This window comes from Geotrypetes seraphini, chromosome 2 (genome assembly GCF_902459505.1).
Source record: "Geotrypetes seraphini chromosome 2, aGeoSer1.1, whole genome shotgun sequence".
NCBI lineage: Eukaryota > Metazoa > Chordata > Amphibia > Gymnophiona > Dermophiidae > Geotrypetes > Geotrypetes seraphini.
In genome coordinates this window covers 262,531,202-262,550,126 of record NC_047085.1, presented here as the reverse complement: position 1 = coordinate 262,550,126, position 18,925 = coordinate 262,531,202, and the positions used below count along the sequence as shown (strand labels likewise).

Below are 18,925 nucleotides of genomic sequence, written 5' to 3'. Positions count from 1 at the left end.
TAATATTTATATAAATGACCTGGAAAACGGAACATCCAGTGAGATCATCAAATTTGCAGACGACACAAAACTCTGCCGGGCAATCAGATCGCAGGAGGACAGTGAGGAACTCCAGAGCGATTTGTGTCGGTTAGAAAAATGGACGGAGAAATGGCAGATATAGTTCAACGTGGAGAAATGCAAGGTAATGCATTTAGGCAGTAAAAATAAGGAATACGAGTACAGAATGTCAGGTGCAACTCTGGGAAAAAGTGAACAGGAAAGGGATCTGGGTGTACTGATAGATAGGACCCTGAAGCCGTCGGCACAATGCGCGGCAGCGGCAAATAAGGCAAATAGAATGTTGGGTATGATAAAGAAAGGAATCTCGAGTAGATCGGAGAAAGTTATAATGCCGCTTTATAGGGCAATGGTCAGACCCCACTTGGAATACTGCGTCCAACATTGGTCTCCCTATCTAAAGAAGGATATAAAACTGCTGGAGAGGGTGCAGAGACGAGCAACTAAACTAGTGAAGGGTATGGAGAAACTGGAATATGAGGATCGACTTAAAACACTGGGATTGTTCTCCCTTGAGAAAAGGAGACTGCGTGGGGATATGATCGAGACCTTCAAAATACTGAAAGGAATCGACAAAATAGAGCAGAGAAGATTATTTACATTGTCCAATTTGACACGGACAAGAGGACATGAAATGAAGCTAAGGGGGGGCAAGTTCAGGACTAATATCAGGAAGTTCTGCTTCACACAGAGAGTGGTTGACATCTGGAATACTCTCCCAGGGGAGATTATTGCGGAATCGACAGTCCTAGGCTTCAAAAGCAAACTAGATGCATATCTCCTTGAGAGAGGCATATAAAGATATGGTTGGATATAAAATAAGCCAGGTGTATACCTAGCAGGGCCTCCGCGTGTGCGGATCGCCGGACTTGATGGACCGAAGGTCTGATCCGGAGATGGCGCTTCTTATGTTCTTATGAGACAATTCTGGGGGAAGCCGCAGCTTGCCCTGGGATCAGTTTACTGGGCTAGATGGACCATTGGTTTGATCCAGCATGGCTATTCTTATGTTATGAACTGTGACATTTTATTCCCTCTCCCCAGGCAAAAATTAATCAGACCCTGCACCCAGAATCAACATTCACATGCACACCCTGACGGAACCACACATACTGCAAGCAAACATCATCCCATGAGGGACACTAGGTGTATCTGGAGATATCTTGTGAGTAGGCAGCAGATAGGATGATGAAAGGCAAAAACACTCAGGAAACCACAACTGAGGCAATTCATTAAACTGACACCTCAATTTAGGCACTCTACGTAATTGAAATAAACATAAATGTGCTAAAGTGCATACGTGGTTTACAACAATGTGGGCTATCCAAAATGCCCCCCTGAGAGGCATTTCCACAGGTTAAGCAGTGTTTTGAGCGTAGAATTAAGTGTTTATAAAATTGCTTATTCTGACAGGCACAAAATCTAATCTAATCTACTATTTGTGAGTCGCTCTATGCCTAAATAAGTTCAATGTGATGTACAATTCACGAGAGGCAGAAGGAAGAGGGATGAGAGAAAAGGAGACCGGAGGAGGAAGGGATGAGGGAGGTGTACTGGGTGAGATAGAAAGGGGACTAATGGTACAATTTGCATTGAAAATAGTGGATATTCAGTCCATGTACGCTACTAATTGTCGATAGGGTGTGTTGCCCCAAAGAGAAGAGTCTTCTGGTTGTTGTTTTTTTTATTTGAGATAATTGGGTTCAGTTTTGATATCTGTCGGGAGGTTGTTCCAGGTTTATGCACCAAGGAAGGTAATAAGAGTGCTGAATACATGTTTGTATTTTATTCCTTTGGGGGGATGGAAGGAGTTTCTTGTTTTCTGGTTGAGTTGGAAAGAGAATTGATGAACAAGTTGAAGAGAGGTGTTGCTGAGCTTGCATTTAATAATAATAATAATATCTTTATTTATATCCTGTCGTATTTTTTTCAGTTCAAGACGGTGTACAACAAGAGGTACTGTAAGGACAGTGAGATAACATCAGTTAGATTTGGAAAGAGGTAGATGGACAGTTATGAAACAGGGCAAAATTGGGTGGGGGGAACGTGCGTGATGATGTAGGTGTGGTGCTTATGCATGATATTTTGAAACTGATGTGAGCATTGACTGGTAACCAGTGGAGTTTGTTGAAGTAAGATGAGATGGAGTCGTATTTTTTCAGCCTGAAGATTAGCTGTATTGCTGTGTTTTGGATCAGTTGCAGTTTCTGGGTGAGGGTGGTATTTATGCCTGTGTAGAGTGAGTTACAATAGTCCAGTTGTGATAGTACCAGCATCTGCATCAGTATCGCAAAGTGGTGACTGTGGAAAAAGGGTCTGACCAGTCGGAGTTGGCTCATGCTGTAGAAAGTCTTTTTCCTTATGTTAGAGATTTGGGGTTCGTAGGAGAGGGTTGAGTCTAATATGACTCCCAGTATTTTGGAGGTTTTGTTGATGTCGAGATTGGTTCCTGTGGGCAAGGTAATGGTTGTTGGGATGGTTTGCTGGGGATTGTGAAACCAGAGTGCTTTTGTTTTTGCTGTGTTCAGTTTGAGTTAAGAACATAAGAACATAAGAAGTTGCCTCCACCGGGATCAGACCAGAGGTCCATCGCACCCAGCGGTCCGCACCCGCGGCGGCCCATCAGGTCCATGACCTGTCAAGTGTTCCCTGCCCTAAAAAAACCTATCCTTACTTCTATCTATATCCCTCAATCCCCTTTTCCTTCAAGAATTTATCCAAACCTTCTTTGAATCCCTGTAGTGTCTTCTGCCCCACCACTACCTCCGGGAGTGCGTTCCATGTGTCCACCACTCTCTGGGTGAAGAAGAACTTCCTGGCATTGGTTCTAAACCTATCCCCTTTCAGTTTCTCCGAGTGCCCCCTTGTACTTGTTGTTCCCCACAGTCTGAAGAATCTGTCCCTGTCTACCTTATCTATGCCTTTCAGGATCTTGAAAGTTTGTATCATGTCTCCTCTAAGTCTCCTCTTTTCCAGGGAGAACAGCCCCAGCTGTTCTAGCCTGTCGGCATATGAAAGGTTTTCCATACCTCTTACCATTTTCGTCGCTCTTCTCTGGACCCCCTCAAGCAATGCTATGTCCTTCTTGAGGTACGGCGAGTTTTTTGAGTGTAGCCCACCCAGTGACTACTGAAAAGAGTGTGAGCTAAATCTTAATAAGTAAGCAAACATATGCTTATGCAGTATGTATACGCATAAGTTTAACCAACCTTGGCAGAGAGATATTCCTGGGAAGAGGGTTTGGAAAAAGGCAACCATTTTACATACCATGTAAACTGGGAAATTTATACATATTAATGCCAGGTATCAAAGGCTTTCCATGGGATAATAAAGGAAAGTATATATGTTTTCCTTTTGGAAAATGGCTTAACTTACAAGTTAGAGGATCTCTTATAACATCATTCTCCAAATGTGCATCATATGTATAATCTCCAGTTAATTATACCTTGCTCCCAGTTATTCCCTCCCTTACTAAGGCTGCTTTGGGAAAAAGTGGCCAAAGGATGTTATTGCATAGCTGTCTGGGGATTTTCCTTGGAATATTTATGATAGCAATATCAAGCAGGGAAGGTTTATAAACAAAAAATATCTAAACTAGTATAATAAGATATTTAGGTACTAGACACATGCTTATTATCCCAGAACATCTTTGCTACTTTTTGGATTTAAAGAAACTCACACCAAGTCAAATCTCTGAACCCTCTTTAGCTGTTTCATGAGTATGTATACTAATACTTCCAGTGCAATAGATGAGACATTGCCCATCTGTCTAGAATGTCTCACCTATCTACTGGAAAAGAGTTTACCAGGGTAAGTACATAATCTCTTTTTTATCCTACCAAGTTATCATGCCTAGGCCTGATTTCCTTTAATAATTACTACCTTTGGGCTCCTTTCACTAAGATGTACTAACAGATTTAGCGTACACTGAATGCTAAGATGTCAATTTTATGCCTATTGGCGTCTTCGTATTTGACATACGCTAACAATTAGTGCATACTAAATCTTCTCCCTCTCCCAGTTTTGACATGTGGTATAATGAATCCATCTGGGGTAATGTTTATGTTAGTTTCTTCTGTTTTTGCATTCTTATAACTATTTTTTAAACTATGTGCTTCTCATCAAAGATCTGAACTTGGAAATTGCTAAGGCCCAGATTTTCTTTAGGGTGTTTATATCAGTGGCCACCTAAAAAGCAGTTGCTGATCACGTCAGTCACGCGATGGCACCCTACAGGGCAGGATTAACCAATAGGCCCAGTAGGCATGTGCCTAGGGCCTGAAATGGTCAGGGGGGCCCGATGAAGGATGGCATCAACACTGGTTTTTCCAAACGGCGATGGGCCCCTCCAGCACCGATCGGCAACGCGGCCCCCCAATCAGCAACGTGGGCCCCCCCTCAACAATTGGCAACGTGGGGCCCCCCGATCAACAATGCGGGCCCCCCCCATCGACGGAAAATAAGACAAGCAAGCAATGCGGGTAAGAAAGGCAACGGGAACTGTAATTTTGCAAGCGGTGTTGCTTGCACAAAGCTTCCCTCTGACACAGCTTCCTGTTTCCGCCTGGGCACATGGTGGGGTGGGGTGGGGCAGGGGGCCCAGTGTACTTGTGTGCCTAGGGGCCCTCGACAAATTAATCTTGCCTTGGCGCCTTATAGAGAATTACACCTCTGTGAAAGATAGCAGCCGGAAATGTAGGCCAGGGTTTTCCGGGCCTACATTTCCAGTGCCTTTGTTGTGAATCTTGCCTACGTAGGTGCTTTAGACCACCTAATGTCATTTCCTCATTAGCTGTGCCCATAGTGGTATTAGGCAGCCTTAAGTCCCTATGTAGGCGCGATTCCAGCACATATTATTTAGGTACTGGTAGGCGCTTTAACGTTGCAGTTTTTTGCTATTTTAAACGGTGTTTGTTAATTAACTTAGGTGCCTTTTGACTTATTCTTAAATTTCTCTACTCACTGTAAACATGGTTTTGCTACTTGATATATTTTTTCTAGCCTGGAACACTGGCTGTAATATTAATTATTGGGTTTTAAACTGTTTTGAGAGTTTTTCTAGACTGGAGCACCGACTTATTATTTAATTATTGGGGTTTAATCTATGCTGACTGTTATCTGTTTCTCTATAGTACGGTGTAACTGCTCTGTTTTTCTAACCTAGACCCCCTGCCCCCCTGGAAAAAACCCCAAAACAAAACAAAAACAACCCAAAAGCTTTCCCTCCTTTTTCTGCCTACCTCTTACCGTATATTAGAGGAGATAGTCTCTTCAACCTCCAGTCATGGTACTTGGGTTTGTTGTGCCACTGGGGGTTTGCGTGCATCTGAGAATAATCCAAACTTTTCTAGGCACCTGTACCCTTGTAACATGTGATAAACTGCAAAAGATAACGTTCACTCTTGCTGTCTGATTTTCACCTCTTTTTAACATTAATTTCCCCTGTTGTTAAGAAATTCAGCCTTGGGTCTCAAATGATGGATAATCCAATGACTTCATAGGTACAGGAAATAAGAGGTTAAAAAGATGAAGAGATAACAAGGCTCCAGAGTGACTTCCTGGCTGATAATGGATTGAAAGGAAAGTAGGGGGTGGGAAAAGTTAAGAAAAATATAATTGGGCAAAGTTATCGGTTTCCCACCCACATACTATATGTATCTAATTACAGTTAATATCTTGTCACACACAACTCTAGTATAGCTATTCCTCACCTCAATCACAGAAAAAAGAATTACAGTTACTATACCCTGGTGACATAAAGGGAATGAGTTATAGTTAGTAATTTCTGAGAAGCAACAAATCCAGTAGTCACTGCAGCTGAAGGGGTAAAGCTTTCCCTTTTGTACTATCTTGTGGGGTTTGGGCTGTTATATAGATAATGTCAGTGCAAAAGTCCATCTAAATAGCCCAATACTATTTGTACCAGATAGAGGTGAGGCAGGGTGGACTGAGGATAGGCCTATCAGAGCCTTAGGCCCCTCCCCGGTGCATCCCAGATTGCACAAGGAAGGGTAGGCAAACCATTTTGAAGAGGCAGGCCTGCTGGCCGGAGGGAGTAGGCATCTCTCTGACTAGTCTTCGTCAAAAAGGTATGAGAGTTGTCAGGGGGGTTGTTGGAGGGAGCCAAGGAACCCCAGTAGGCGGAAAGGAGTGGGCTTCCCTCATGCCAGGGGTATCGGGGTGTGGGTGATCCCAGCAGTGGGAGGGAGTGGGCATCCCTCCTGCTGGGGGTGTCAGGGGATTGTTGGAGGGTTGTTGGGGGAGGCAGAGGGTTGTCAGGCAGCAGGGGACCCCAGCGATGGGAGGGAGTGGGCATTCCTTCTGCCATCCTTGAATTAAAGGTTCAGGGGTGTTGGGGGTGATCAAGGTGGTCAGGAGCTTGTCAGGGGCTTGGGGGACCCTGGTGACAGAAAAGAGTGGACATCTCTCCTGCCAATCTTGTACAGGGTGTGAGATGTTGGGGCTAGGCAGAGGCTGATGAGGGGGATGTTGACAGGAGGAGGGAACGTTCTTTCAGGGTTTCCGCAGCTGGCATTGTGCTTGTTGCAGGTTTCCAGGTCTTGCTGCATCTTTGTCAGGTAGAAACCAACATTTTAGCCACCATGCTATGGCTTTCTTCAGGGTATGCTCTGAAGTCTGCAGTATGACTTTGTAAATAGTGGGTTCACTGACCTGATTGGGAACAGGGCAGTCCACCAATTTGAATTTTAGTAGGAAATTTCTGACTTTCACGCCAAAATTTAAATTCATAGAATCTCGGAGAGAGCGAGAACTAGAAGGCCTTGAGCATGCACAGATGCTCAAGGCCTAGCCCAAGCAAAAGGGAGGATTTTCGGGCATCGGCATGTCCTGTGCGTTGGTGCTGGTGCCAGATCGGGGTAAAAGATTGTGTTTGGGTGGGTGAGTGGGGGATGCCGGATCATGGGGGTGTGACACCAGCGGGGGAGGGGGATGACGGATCACGGTGGGGGGGCTTGCAAATCGAGTCAATGCTTGGTTTGCGAGGCACGATTTGCGGGAATGTTTTGCTCGTCTTGCAAAACACACGCAAACCGTGTTACTCGCAAACCGAGGTTTGACTGTATTTAGAAAAAGTATGACCAGACAACAAAGGTAGAAAAACTGAATTTTATTTTTAGGTTAGGATAAAGTAGTGTGATATCTGTGTTAATAAATATAACTAATGAAAATGGAAATAAGGTGATATCTTTTCATTGGTCTAATTTTCATACATTTTTGATTACCAATGTGTGGAGACCAACCCTCCTTTCTCATATCATGTCCTGACCTGAGGAAAAAGTTTTTGGTTTCTAAAAGCTAATTGAAAACTGTATTTAGTCCTATAAAATGGTATATTACCCAAATTTTGTTTTATTTGTATTTGTTAGCCTATCGTGTAATGATTGTAATATATCAGTTTTTAAAATGTACTTCTGCTATCTTTATATTTCGCACAATACAGGGGAATGTGCATCATGTTTTCTCTTTCTCCAATGCAGCACTGTGGCTTCTTGGGAGAGCATCAGAGAGTGGGCTGGAGAACATTGGGGGGGGGGGGGACTGTGGCAGAGAGCACTCGGGAGGGGGCTGGAGAACATGGAGGCTGTAGAGGAGAGCATTGGGGAGGGGAGCTAGAAATGAAAGCATCAAGGAGGGAGTTGTAGAGCATGAGGGGGGCTGTCCCAAATGTTGTTTATAGCCCATTTTCAGAGGTAAAAGACATATTTTAGTAGCCTGACAATTTTCATTTTCATTTTTCAGGTGCCACCTGCACCTTTTTGAGTTAATTAGATATGGGATGGTACAGCTGAATTAAATTTTGTTAAACGAGTAAAACAGCAGTCATTAGGGGCTGAGAAAGGAGAAGCTTTTTTATGTGACGACCTGGGTGTTTGATTGTTATTACATTTTAAATAGAGGTAGAATGGGGTTAATTAGCCTTGTTGTATTAGTTGCGGAAAAACTCCTTCCAGAACATGGCATTAAGGAATGCAGATGTTTCAGTTTGCTTTGTGTACTTTAATTTTGTGGTTACCATTATATATTGTTAACAAGATTATATTGCATGTATGTGAAGAATGAGTGGAAGAAATGACATTAAAATTAGTACTATTATTCTCGGGGCTGAGGCTGTTGCCCCTGGGCATAACCCACAAGTTCTGGAATGATCTATGGGATGCCAAGGAAATCTACGCTGGTGGCCAAAATTGTAGAGACACTGATTTTTTTTGAGATTGTAGAACTTTATTCAGCTGTTGCTCCAGTTACTTATTTAATCCTGCAATGTATGACATTTATAAACATTCTTTGATTGTTTATAAACATTACTGGTAATATTTGTGTAGCAATTTTGTTCATTTCATGGTTAGGAATGACATTTAGGGCCTGTTTCACAAAGCCGAGCTAGCGGCTGCCACGGGGCAACAGCCCCGAAGCCCTTTAAATCTCTTTGGGCTTCGGGGCTGTTACCGCACTGCAGCATGCTAGCGCGGCTTTGTGAAATAGGCCTTTAGTGATTTCACATCAAAAAAGTAAGCAATTTGTTGTGTTTCTTTTGATATGTATTGCTTAGATTTTGAGCGCATAAGAACATAAGAAGTTGCCTCCACTGGGTCAGACCGAGGTCCATCTCGCCCAGCGGTCCGCTCCCGCGGCGGCCCTTCAGGTCTGCGACCTGTGAAGTGGTTTCTGACCACTTTTATAACCTACCTCAAGTTCTATCTGTACCCCTCTATCCCTTTATCCTCCAGGAACCTATCCAAACCCTTCTTGAACCCCTGTACAGAGTTCTGGCCTATCACTTCCTCCGGAAGCACGTTCCATGTGTCCACCACCCTCTGCGTAAAAAAGAATTTTCTAGCATTTGTTCTAAACCTGTCCCCTTTCAATTTCTCTGAGTGACCCCTAGTGCTTGTGGCTCCCCTCAGTTTGAAGAATCTGTCCTTATTTACTTTCTCTAAGCCCTTTAGGATTTTGAAGGTTTCTATCATGTCCCCTCTAAGTCTCCTCTTCTCCAGGGAGAACAGCCCCAGCATTTTTAACCTGTCAGCGTATGGAAAATTTTCCATACCTTTTATCAGCTTAGTCGCCCTCCTCTGCACTCCCTTGAGTACCGCCATGTCCTTCTTGAGGTACGGCGACCAGTATTGAACACAGTACTCCAGGTGCGGGCGCACCATTGCGCGATACAGCGGCATGATGACTTCCTACATACTTCCTGCATACTTTCTGCATACAGTACAGTAGGATATATGTTTCGTTTTGATACTCTCATGTTGTTGTCAAAGCTTGTGGGTGTTTTTGAAAGGCCTGTTGTGCCATATGAAGAAAAAAAAAATCTGAATTGCTATTTTTCATGAATTACGATTTAATTGAATTAAATGAATATTAATTGTCTAAACACACTAAAATTATTAGCTGTATGCTAAATTTTGCAGAAGAGACTTGACTGGGCACCTAAAAAGAGAGCAACAGCCATAACCTAAAGAAAAGAAGGCTACAGGGACTGAGAGATTGCAGCCCAAATTGGTCAAGGTGTGTCACTGGCCGGGGTACTGAAACTTTGCAAGCACTTTGAAGAGACTAGAAGCAGAAAAAGTAAGGCCGGAAGGGGCCAGAAAAAGGTTACAACACTTCAGACTGATAGAAGGATAGTGATAATGGCTCTTGCAGGGGTGTCAAAGTCCCTCCTCGAGGGCCGGAATCCAGTCGGGTTTTCTGGATTTCCCCAATGAATATGCATTGAAAGCAGTGCATGCAAATAGATCTCATGCAGATTCATTGGGGAAATCCTGAAAACCCGACTGGATTCTTGCCCTCGAGGACCGACTTTGACACCTGTGCTCTACAGAATCGGAAATTAACTGCAGCTGACATTAATAAGTCTCTGGTCGAAACAGATGTGTTGGTGTCAGGCCAGACAGCTGATAGAAATAATAATCAAATCCTGGTTCCACATAATAACACTTACTGATTTCCAAAGACTTATGGATAGTATGCCAAGAAGATGTGAGGCGGTAATCAAGTCAATTAATCTTCCATGGCCCCAGCTACGTTACATAGGTTGTGAGCCCACCAGGAAAGATAGGGAAAATGCTTGAGCACCTGATTGTAAACCGCTTGATACCCTTGAAAGGCGGTATATAATTACGTAAAATAAATATCAAATGGACTACTAGCGAGACTGAAGAAGTCATCAGATAACTGAACAAATCATTATTAGCTTATGAACATTATTATTTTTAGGAAATATGCCAAATATTATGCTGGTCTTGTTAAGTGATTACAGAGTTTCTGTCATTAGTTGAAAATGTATGCATTAAATGTGAGAATTATGATGATTTGGTCATGGTTCTTTTTTTAAGGGTAATGTCTAAAATGCTAAGGGGTTCATAATAAAAAAAAACCCCAACGTTCAAAAAGTGGCCTAAATTGGTACTTGGACAATCAAAAAGACAAATCGTCCAAGTACTGATAATCAAAGCTGGTTTTAGATGTATCTAAAACCAGCTTAGGCCTTTACCCTTCCTCTGAACGCCTAGAGCAAAAAGAGGTGTTTTTAGAGAAGGGGAAAGGTCATATTGCATGTATAACCAAAAGTCTAAGGAGATGGCCCAGTCGGAACTTATGTTTTGACTTAGACCAAGTCGAAACAGGTATAAGTTCCGATTAGGGGCTGCTGAGCTGATCGCAGCTGCCGTGATCAGCTCAGCAGCCCCGGCAACCTGTCCACCCCCCACTGCAACAATCACGGCAGGAGAGATGCCTAATCTTTCCTGCTGTGATTGTGATCACCCCCTCCCCCCGAATTGCCGCAAATTGCAGCAGGAGAGATGCCCAATCTCTCCTGCTGAAGGCGCGGTGCAACTACCGGCAGGAGGGATCAAAAGCTCTCCTGCCAGCACCCCAGCTAACCCCTGTATACCAGCAGGAGGGAGCCCAAGCCCTCCTGCCGGAAGGCAAACCCCCCACTCCCCTCAAATATGGGCAGGTAGGTTCCCAGGTCATCCTGACCACTGCACAACCCTCATGACCCCCTCTCAAATATGGGCAGGAGGGATCCCAGGCTCTCCTGCCCACAGAACATCCCCCGCAACCCCCCTCAAATAAGGGCAGGAGGGATCCCAGGCCCTTCTGCCCACAGCGCACCCGTGCCCCCTCCCTCCCCCGATCGTCCCCCTGAACTATGTTCCACAATATAGGTGGGACCTTTGGCGCCTTGGCCAATCCGGCCATAGGCCTGCCATTCCAAGGCAACTGGGCCTAAGTCAACTGGGCCAATTCCAGTTGACCCAGGCACCTGTGCCTGGGCCAATCAGGCCCTGGGCCCGCAATTCTGGTTGGCCCAGGTGCCTAAGTCCCCACCCATAGGGACTTGGGCGATTTTGGTTTGGAATGTGTTTTCATTTTAGACGTTATGGTGGTCTGGGCGATTAAACTTCTGAATGTAGAGGTGGACAATTCTCAAAAAAAAAACCTCATTTTGGACTTTTTTTTGAGAATGGACATTTTCCCTCCTGCTACTTTCAGCGTTTAGGGGCTTAGGCCAAAAGGGGCCTTAGACATTTTTTTTTTTATTATGCCCCTCCACGTGTTTCCACAAATTTGGCCTCTAGTGTATAATAATTTAAATGCTGGCATCAGTGGTTAAATGAATGCAGTTGGCACTGCTGCTTAAAATTGACCCCTTTATTTTTAGATTCTTAAAAGTGCAATGCCTGATATTCAGTTGACAGTTGTTAGCAATTTTTAAGATGCTGACCACCATGGGGCTATATTTGACCTCAATATTCAGTGAGCACAATTCATGCACTGGCACTGAATATCCACGTATTCCCTGGCAACTGGAAATTATCTGTGTGCCAGACAATATTCAATGCCAGGACCAGGGCCGGATTTTCCTATAGGCTAACTAGGCTTCAGCCTAGGGCCTCAAGATCAAGAAGGGCCTACATTCAAATTGTTAGCAAAATTAAAATTACACTATTCTAAAAACAATGAACACTAAAACACTGAACCGAAAATAAGGAGAAATTCTACGCTTCGGGATCGGAACCGGCTCTGGCTGCAACGGGGCGCCGACTCGGCTTCTCCCTTTCTTTTTCTCGCCCTGGGAGGAGGATCGAGGAGGGAAAGACGTCAGTCCGGAAACAGCTGGGCAAAGCCCAGCCCCGCGGGGAGAGAGGCAAAACGTGGATCCGTCAGGACAGGGCGGCCCAGACTGGCATCGGAGGTGGGTGGGGTGGGGGGTTTTAGTGGAAGGGGGATGGGAGGAAGGCAGGCTGGCATCGGAGAGGGGATGGGGGGTTTAATGGAAGGCAGGCAGGCAGGATGGCATGGGGGGGTGTTCAATTGAAGGGGGATGGGAGGCAGGCGGGCATCGGAGGTGAGGTGAGAAAGGACGCACTGGTGGCACTATGGACATAGGAAGGGTCAATGTTGTGTGTTATGTTTGATTAGTTATTGTTACAAGTACTATATATGGTGCTGAGAATAAATGTCCAAATAAGTATTCTCGACTTTTTTTTATTTATTATCCGTGTCACATTTTTTATAAAGGTTAGTACCAATAACAACATGTTTCATTTAACATATTGATATATATCACAGTAATGATGTATTTTATTATCTCTCATGTAATTTACAAACTTAAAAATGGGAGGTGAAAGGGCCTCATAAGTGGAATAGCCCAGGGCCTCTTTTCATCTAAATCCGGCCCTGGCCAGGACCCTAATAAGGATAAAAACTTGTCCTGTAATCTTGTACTGAAATTATGTATTGTATGTTTCACCTGTAACCCGTTCTGAGCTCTTTGGAGACAACGGGATAGAAACCAAGTTAAATAAATAGATAAATAACTATCTAGCTTTTTCCACAAATGTATTTGTCAGTTATCCAGGCAGTTGACTGAAGTGACCACATAACTTCCAGGTCTGCCCTAACTCTGCCCTTAGATCACCCTGGCACTAACTGGATAGCTCCCTGGATTTTCAACAGACTTACCCGGTTATGCGCTATTGGAAATCCGGGGAACACCTAGACCAGGGATCTCAAAGTCCCTCCTTGAGGGCTGCAATCCAGTCGGGTTTTCAGGATTTCCCCAATGAATATGCATTGAAAGCAGTGCATGCACATAGATCTCATGTATATTCATTAGGGAAATCCTGAAAACCCGACTGGATTGCGGCCCTCAAGGAGGGACTTTGAGACCCCTGACTTAGACATTGGGAGATTAGGAGCCTCTCCTACTCGTTTATCTCATGCGGAATACTGGCTCTGTAGTTTCTCCTCAACTTCTCTGCCTAATTATCAAATCTTCTGCAAGAATGGCAATTAATTCCTAAAAAAAAAAAAAAAATCACTTACCCAGCTTTCCAAATAGCTCCACTCCCAAAGCAGCATAGATAAAGAAGAGCAGCATGAAAAGAAGGCCAAGATTTCCTACCTAAAAATAAGAGAACATATTTTTTAAAAAAAAATTTTTAAATTTCTTATGTAGTGTCTCTAAGCTCAAAAGCTATCAAAGCAGCTTACATTCAGGTACAGAAGGTATTTTTTTGTCCTTGGAGGGCTCCCAATCTGCATGTAATCTGAGATAACATGGGTTGCCTCAAACTGGGCACAGTCAGCAAGGAAATCAGATACATTATATCCCCAAACCGCACACAACAGGGACCTTTCAGAATATAGCAAGAAATCAAGATTATCCTGATTTGGGGGGCTTTAGAACAGCACTTCCCAACGTTTCCAGTTCAAGCTAGATGAATCTAGATTTTGCATAGTACAGAATGTCCTGAAGCATTTCCACACATTTGACTTTGTACATATATGCAACATGCCAGATGCAAAACATCACATTCAGGGCAAGCTGACCACTCAGTTGCTATTAGCAGAAAGGAAACATTCTTTATTAGAGCTGGATACGATAATCTTCACACCGTTTCAAAATAAATAACAACCCTTTTAAGAAAAGCATTTCATTCGTTCTTGCATTTAAATAAAATCACTCTGGCTTGACTTTATCAAGTAACGTAATTGCGCTGTCGCACAAATCTTATGCACTGACACAGGTTGGTTTAGAGATTAACAGGGGTCTCAAGTGCTCACTACCAGAAGCCTGAGTTAATTCTCAAAGCCACTGGCTGCTACCATGAGCTATCATCGGTCCCGTATCTTATCTCTATGCCTATGATTTGTGCATTTTAGTATTGACTTATTTTCTTTATAAATTATTCCTAAAACTCTATATTATTCAATGCTTCACCATTCCAATTCATCAGGATTACTTAGCTTTTTTTGTGTCTTTTTCTTGCTGTTTTATTCCCATTCCATATTATTCAGGATTTCTCAACTTGTTTTCATTATGTTAATCCTGTTAGTTTCCTCAAGTTGAGAAATCCTGAATAATATGGAATGGGAATAAAACAGCAAGAAAAAGACACAAAAAAAGCTAAGTAATCCTGATGAATTGGAATGGTGAAGCATTGAATAATATAGAGTTTTAGGAATAATTTATAAAGAAAATAAGTCAATACTAAAATGCACAAATCATAGGCATAGAGATAAGATACGAGACCGATGATAGCTCACGGTAGCAGCCAGTGGCTTTGAGAATTAACTCAGGCTTCTGGTAGTGAGCACTTGAGACCCCTGTTAATCTCTAAACCAACCTGTGTCAGTGCATAAGATTTGTGCGACAGCGCAATTACGTTATTGGGTAGTGAGATTCACAAAGTTTATAATAGAGGTGATTGACTTTATCAAGCACATGTTTACTCAGCACGCTAATACTGTCATGTCACTTAGGGCTCCTTTTACTAAGGTGCGCTAGCGTTTTTAGCGCGCGCAGAATATTACCGCTAGTGCTCAATGCTGGCGTTAGCGTCTAGCACGCGGGACAATGTAGCGCGCGCTATTCCGTGCGTTAATGCCCTAACGCAGCTTCGCAAAAGGAGCCCTTAGTCTTCAGAGAATCCTGATTATGACAAGAAACATATGAATATGACGTGGAGAAATGTTTCACCCTGAATTAGTATATGTTTCGCTTCTTCATGTTCCCCCTGAGAATTTAACTCTACGGTCAGTGTTGACCGTCAAATGCTGTGATGTTTAAAGTTGTAACTGGATACCAGTTCTCAAAATCAAGGTTTAAGCTGCTCACTGGAACTTATTTATTTTAAACATGTCAAATTTCCCACAATCTATAATACTTGGCAGATAACAATAAAAAACATACACAAAATCAATATGATATCACAAAACAAAATCTGTTACCTAACAAACATAGTAATATAGTAAATGAAAGCATAAAAAGACCTGAACGGTCCATCCAGCCTGCCCATAAGTTATAAGAACATAAGAACATAAGAACTGCCATCTCCGGATCAGACCTTCGGTCCATCAAGTCCGGCGATCCGCACACGCGGAGGCCCCGCCAGGTGTACACCTGGCGTAATTTATAGTCCACCATATCTTTATATGCCTCTCTTAAGGAGATATGCATCTAGTTTGCTCTTGAAGCCTAGGACGGTCGATTCCGCAATAATCTCCTCTGGGAGGGCATTCCAGGTGTCAACCACTCTCTGAGTGAAGCAGAACTTCCTGACATTAGTCCTGAACCTGTCCCCCCTTAGCTTCATTCCATGTCCTCTAGTCCGTGTCAAATTGGACAGTGTATATAATCTTCTCTGCTCTATTTTGTCGATTCCTTTCAGTATTTTGAAGGTCTCGATCATATCCCCACGCATTCTCCTTTTCTCAAGGGAGAACAATCCTAGTGTTATAAGTCTATCCTCATATTCCAGTCTCTCCATACCCTTCACCAGTTTTGTTGCTCGTCTCTGCACCCTCTCCAGTAGTTTTATATCCTTCTTTAGGTAGGGAGACCAATGTTGGACGCAGTATTCCAAGTGTGGTCTGACCATTGCCCTATAAAGCGGCATTATAACTTTCTCCGATCTACTCGAGATTCCTTTCTTTATCATGCCCAACATTCTATTTGCCTTCTTTGCCGCTGCCGCGCATTGTGCCGACGGCTTCAGGGTCCTATCTATCAGTACACCCAGGTCCCTTTCTTGTTCACTCTTCCCCAGAGTTGCACCTGACATTGTATACTCGTATTCCTTATTTTTATTGCCTAAATGCATTACCTTGCATTTCTCCACATTGAACTTCATCTGCCATTTCTCCGCCCATGTTTCTAACCGACACAAGTCGCTCTGGAGTTTCTCTCTATCCTCCTGCGATCTGATTGCCCGGCATAGTTTTGTATCGTCTGCAAACTTGATGATCTCACTGGATATTCCTTCCTCCAGGTCATTGATATAAATATTAAAAAGGATCGGCCCAAGTACCGAGCCCTGGGGTACACCACTAGTCACTTTCTCCCAGTCGGAGAACTTCCCATTTATGCCCACTCTCTGCTTTCGGTTTTCCAGCCATTTGCCTATCCATCTTTGTATATCTCCCTCTATGCCATGGCTTTGTAGTTTCCTGAGAAGTCTTTCGTGTGGAACTTTGTCGAACGCTTTCTGGAAGTCCAAGTATATTATGTCCACAGGCTTCCCACTATCAATTTGCTCGTTTACGGTCTCAAAAAATTGGAGTAAATTCGTCAAACATGATTTCCCTTTCCTGAATCCATGTTGACTGGGTTTCATCAAGTCGTGTGCGTCCAAGTGCCGGACTATGCTATCCTTGATCAGTGCTTCAACCATCTTGCCGGGAACCGACGTAAGACTCACAGGCCTATAGTTGCCCGGTTCCCCTCTCGATCCTTTTTTGAAAATTGGCGTGACGTTCGCTATCCTCCAGTCGTCCGGTATCTGTCCAGTTCTGATTGTCAGGTTTGCAAGTTTGTGCAATAACTCTCCGATTTCAACCTTCAATTCCTTTAAGACTCTCGGGTGAATTCCATCCGGTCCAGGGGATTTGTCACTTTTAAGTTTGTCGATCTGATAGTATATCTGGTCTAAGTCCACTTCAACTGTGGTGAGGCTGTCCTCTATTTCTCCTGGAAACACTTTCTCCGCTTCAGGTATTGTTGAGGTGTCTTCCTTCGTAAAGACAGACGCAAAGAAGGAATTTAGTTTGTCTGCGATTTGTTTATCTTCCTTGATGTACCCTTTTCTTCCCTGGTCGTCCAGGGGTCCCACTGCCTCTTTTGCAGGTTTTTTCCCTTTCACGTATCTAAAGAAGGGCTTGAAGTTTTTGGCCTCCTGGGCTATTTTTTCCTCATAATCCTGTTTGGCATCCCTCACCGCCTTGTGACATTTCTTCTGATCATCTTTATGTTTGTTCCAGGCTTCGGTTGTCTTTATGCATTTCCATTTTTTGAAAGAGTCCTTCTTTTCTTTTATGGCTTCCTTCACCTGTATGGTAAGCCATGCCGGTTCTCTTTTGCTCTTTGTTCTCCGATCTTTGGAAATCCTCGGAATGTAGAGATCTTGTGCTTCTGTGATAGTATTTTTCAGTAGGGACCATGCCTGATCTACCGTTTCAAGTTTGTCCACCATCTTCTCTAGTCGTTTTTCTACCATGGCCCTCATGCAATCGTATTTACCCTTTTTAAAGTTTAAGGTGGTGGTTAAGGTTTTGGCATGTTTCCCTTTCCCGATGTCAAGTTTAAAGTTGATTACATTGTGATCACTCGTTCCCAGTGGAACCACGACTTCCACTTCTGTTATCGGTCCCGTTAGGCCATTTAGGACCAAGTCCAAGGTGGCGTTGCCTCTTGTCGGCTCTTTTACCATTTGTTCCAGGAAGCAATCCCCTAGCACCTCCAGGAACTTGGCCTCCTTGCCGCAGTTGGAGGTTGCTAGTTTCCAGTCTATCCCTGGGAAATTGAAGTCTCCCAATATAATTACATTTCCCGTCTTGCATTCTTGTTTGATTTCCTCCATCATTTCTGAGTCAGTTTCCTCCGCCTGTCCTGGGGGACGATAGTAAAGGCCAATTTTCGTATCTGCACCATATTGACCAGGAATTTTGATCCAGAGTGACTCAAGCTTTTCTTTCATTTCTGTTGTAACCATTTCAACAGAATCTATTCCCTCCTTAACATATAGAGCAATACCTCCACCTTTCTGCCCTACTCGATCTCTTCTATACAGTTTGTATCCCTGTAGTACTGTGTCCCATTTGTTTTCTTCATTCCACCATGTTTCTGTTATGCCAATGATATCCAATATGTCATGTCTTGCTATTTTCTCTAGTTCCCCCATTTTGTTACCTAGACTTCTAGCATTCGTATACATACATCTAAATTCCCTTTGTGTTACCTTTTTGGACCTTCTACTCTTGGCCGTCCCTATAGTTTCAAATACGGTATCCTTTACTGCTCCTGTGTTATCACCCTTGTTTGCTGTGTGGTCGTCCTCTCCTGTGTCTGAGTTGTCCCTTCCTGCTTTTTCTCCCTTATTGGCTGTGGGGTCGTCTTCTCTTGTGTAGGAGTAGTAGTCCTTGGCTTCTTCGTCGGGGCATCCTGCTATCCGTGCCATTGTCTCTTCTTTGATATTTCTGGGCCATGGGACTGTAAAGTCTGGTATTGTCCTAAGTTCCAAATGTTGAAATTGCCGGCCAAGCTTACTCCAGCCTCTCCAACCATCCTGTTTGCAGGATATCTACCATAAAGTCTGGCCAGTAACATCCTCTTGTTCCCTATTAGTGGAGTTCCCATTGATGGCAACCCAAAAAAACTCTAGAAAACTGCCAAACCTATGATATAACAAAAAGAACAATTGTCAGAACCCTAACCTTGGTTTATGAGCATGATTTGTTCCAGAAGCATGCTCGTAATCCAAAGTACTCATATATCAAAGCGAGTTTCCTCATAGGAAGTAAGGGAAACTCGCTTGATTCGTTCCCC

At 43.5% G+C, this 18,925-nt stretch overlaps 1 protein-coding gene across 7 annotated transcripts in view; it reads right to left on the bottom strand.

Annotated features, from left to right (window-relative positions):
• The window catches only part of CACNA1I (calcium voltage-gated channel subunit alpha1 I), a 1,298,213-nt gene that overhangs the window by 73,649 nt on the left and 1,205,639 nt on the right, over positions 1-18,925 (bottom strand). For all 7 annotated transcript variants that reach the window (XM_033929511.1, XM_033929508.1, XM_033929510.1 and 4 more), the window contains one exon: positions 13,426-13,504. In XM_033929511.1, the coding sequence (XP_033785402.1) occupies positions 13,426-13,504 (79 nt within the window). The remainder of the gene's footprint in view (positions 1-13,425; positions 13,505-18,925) is intronic.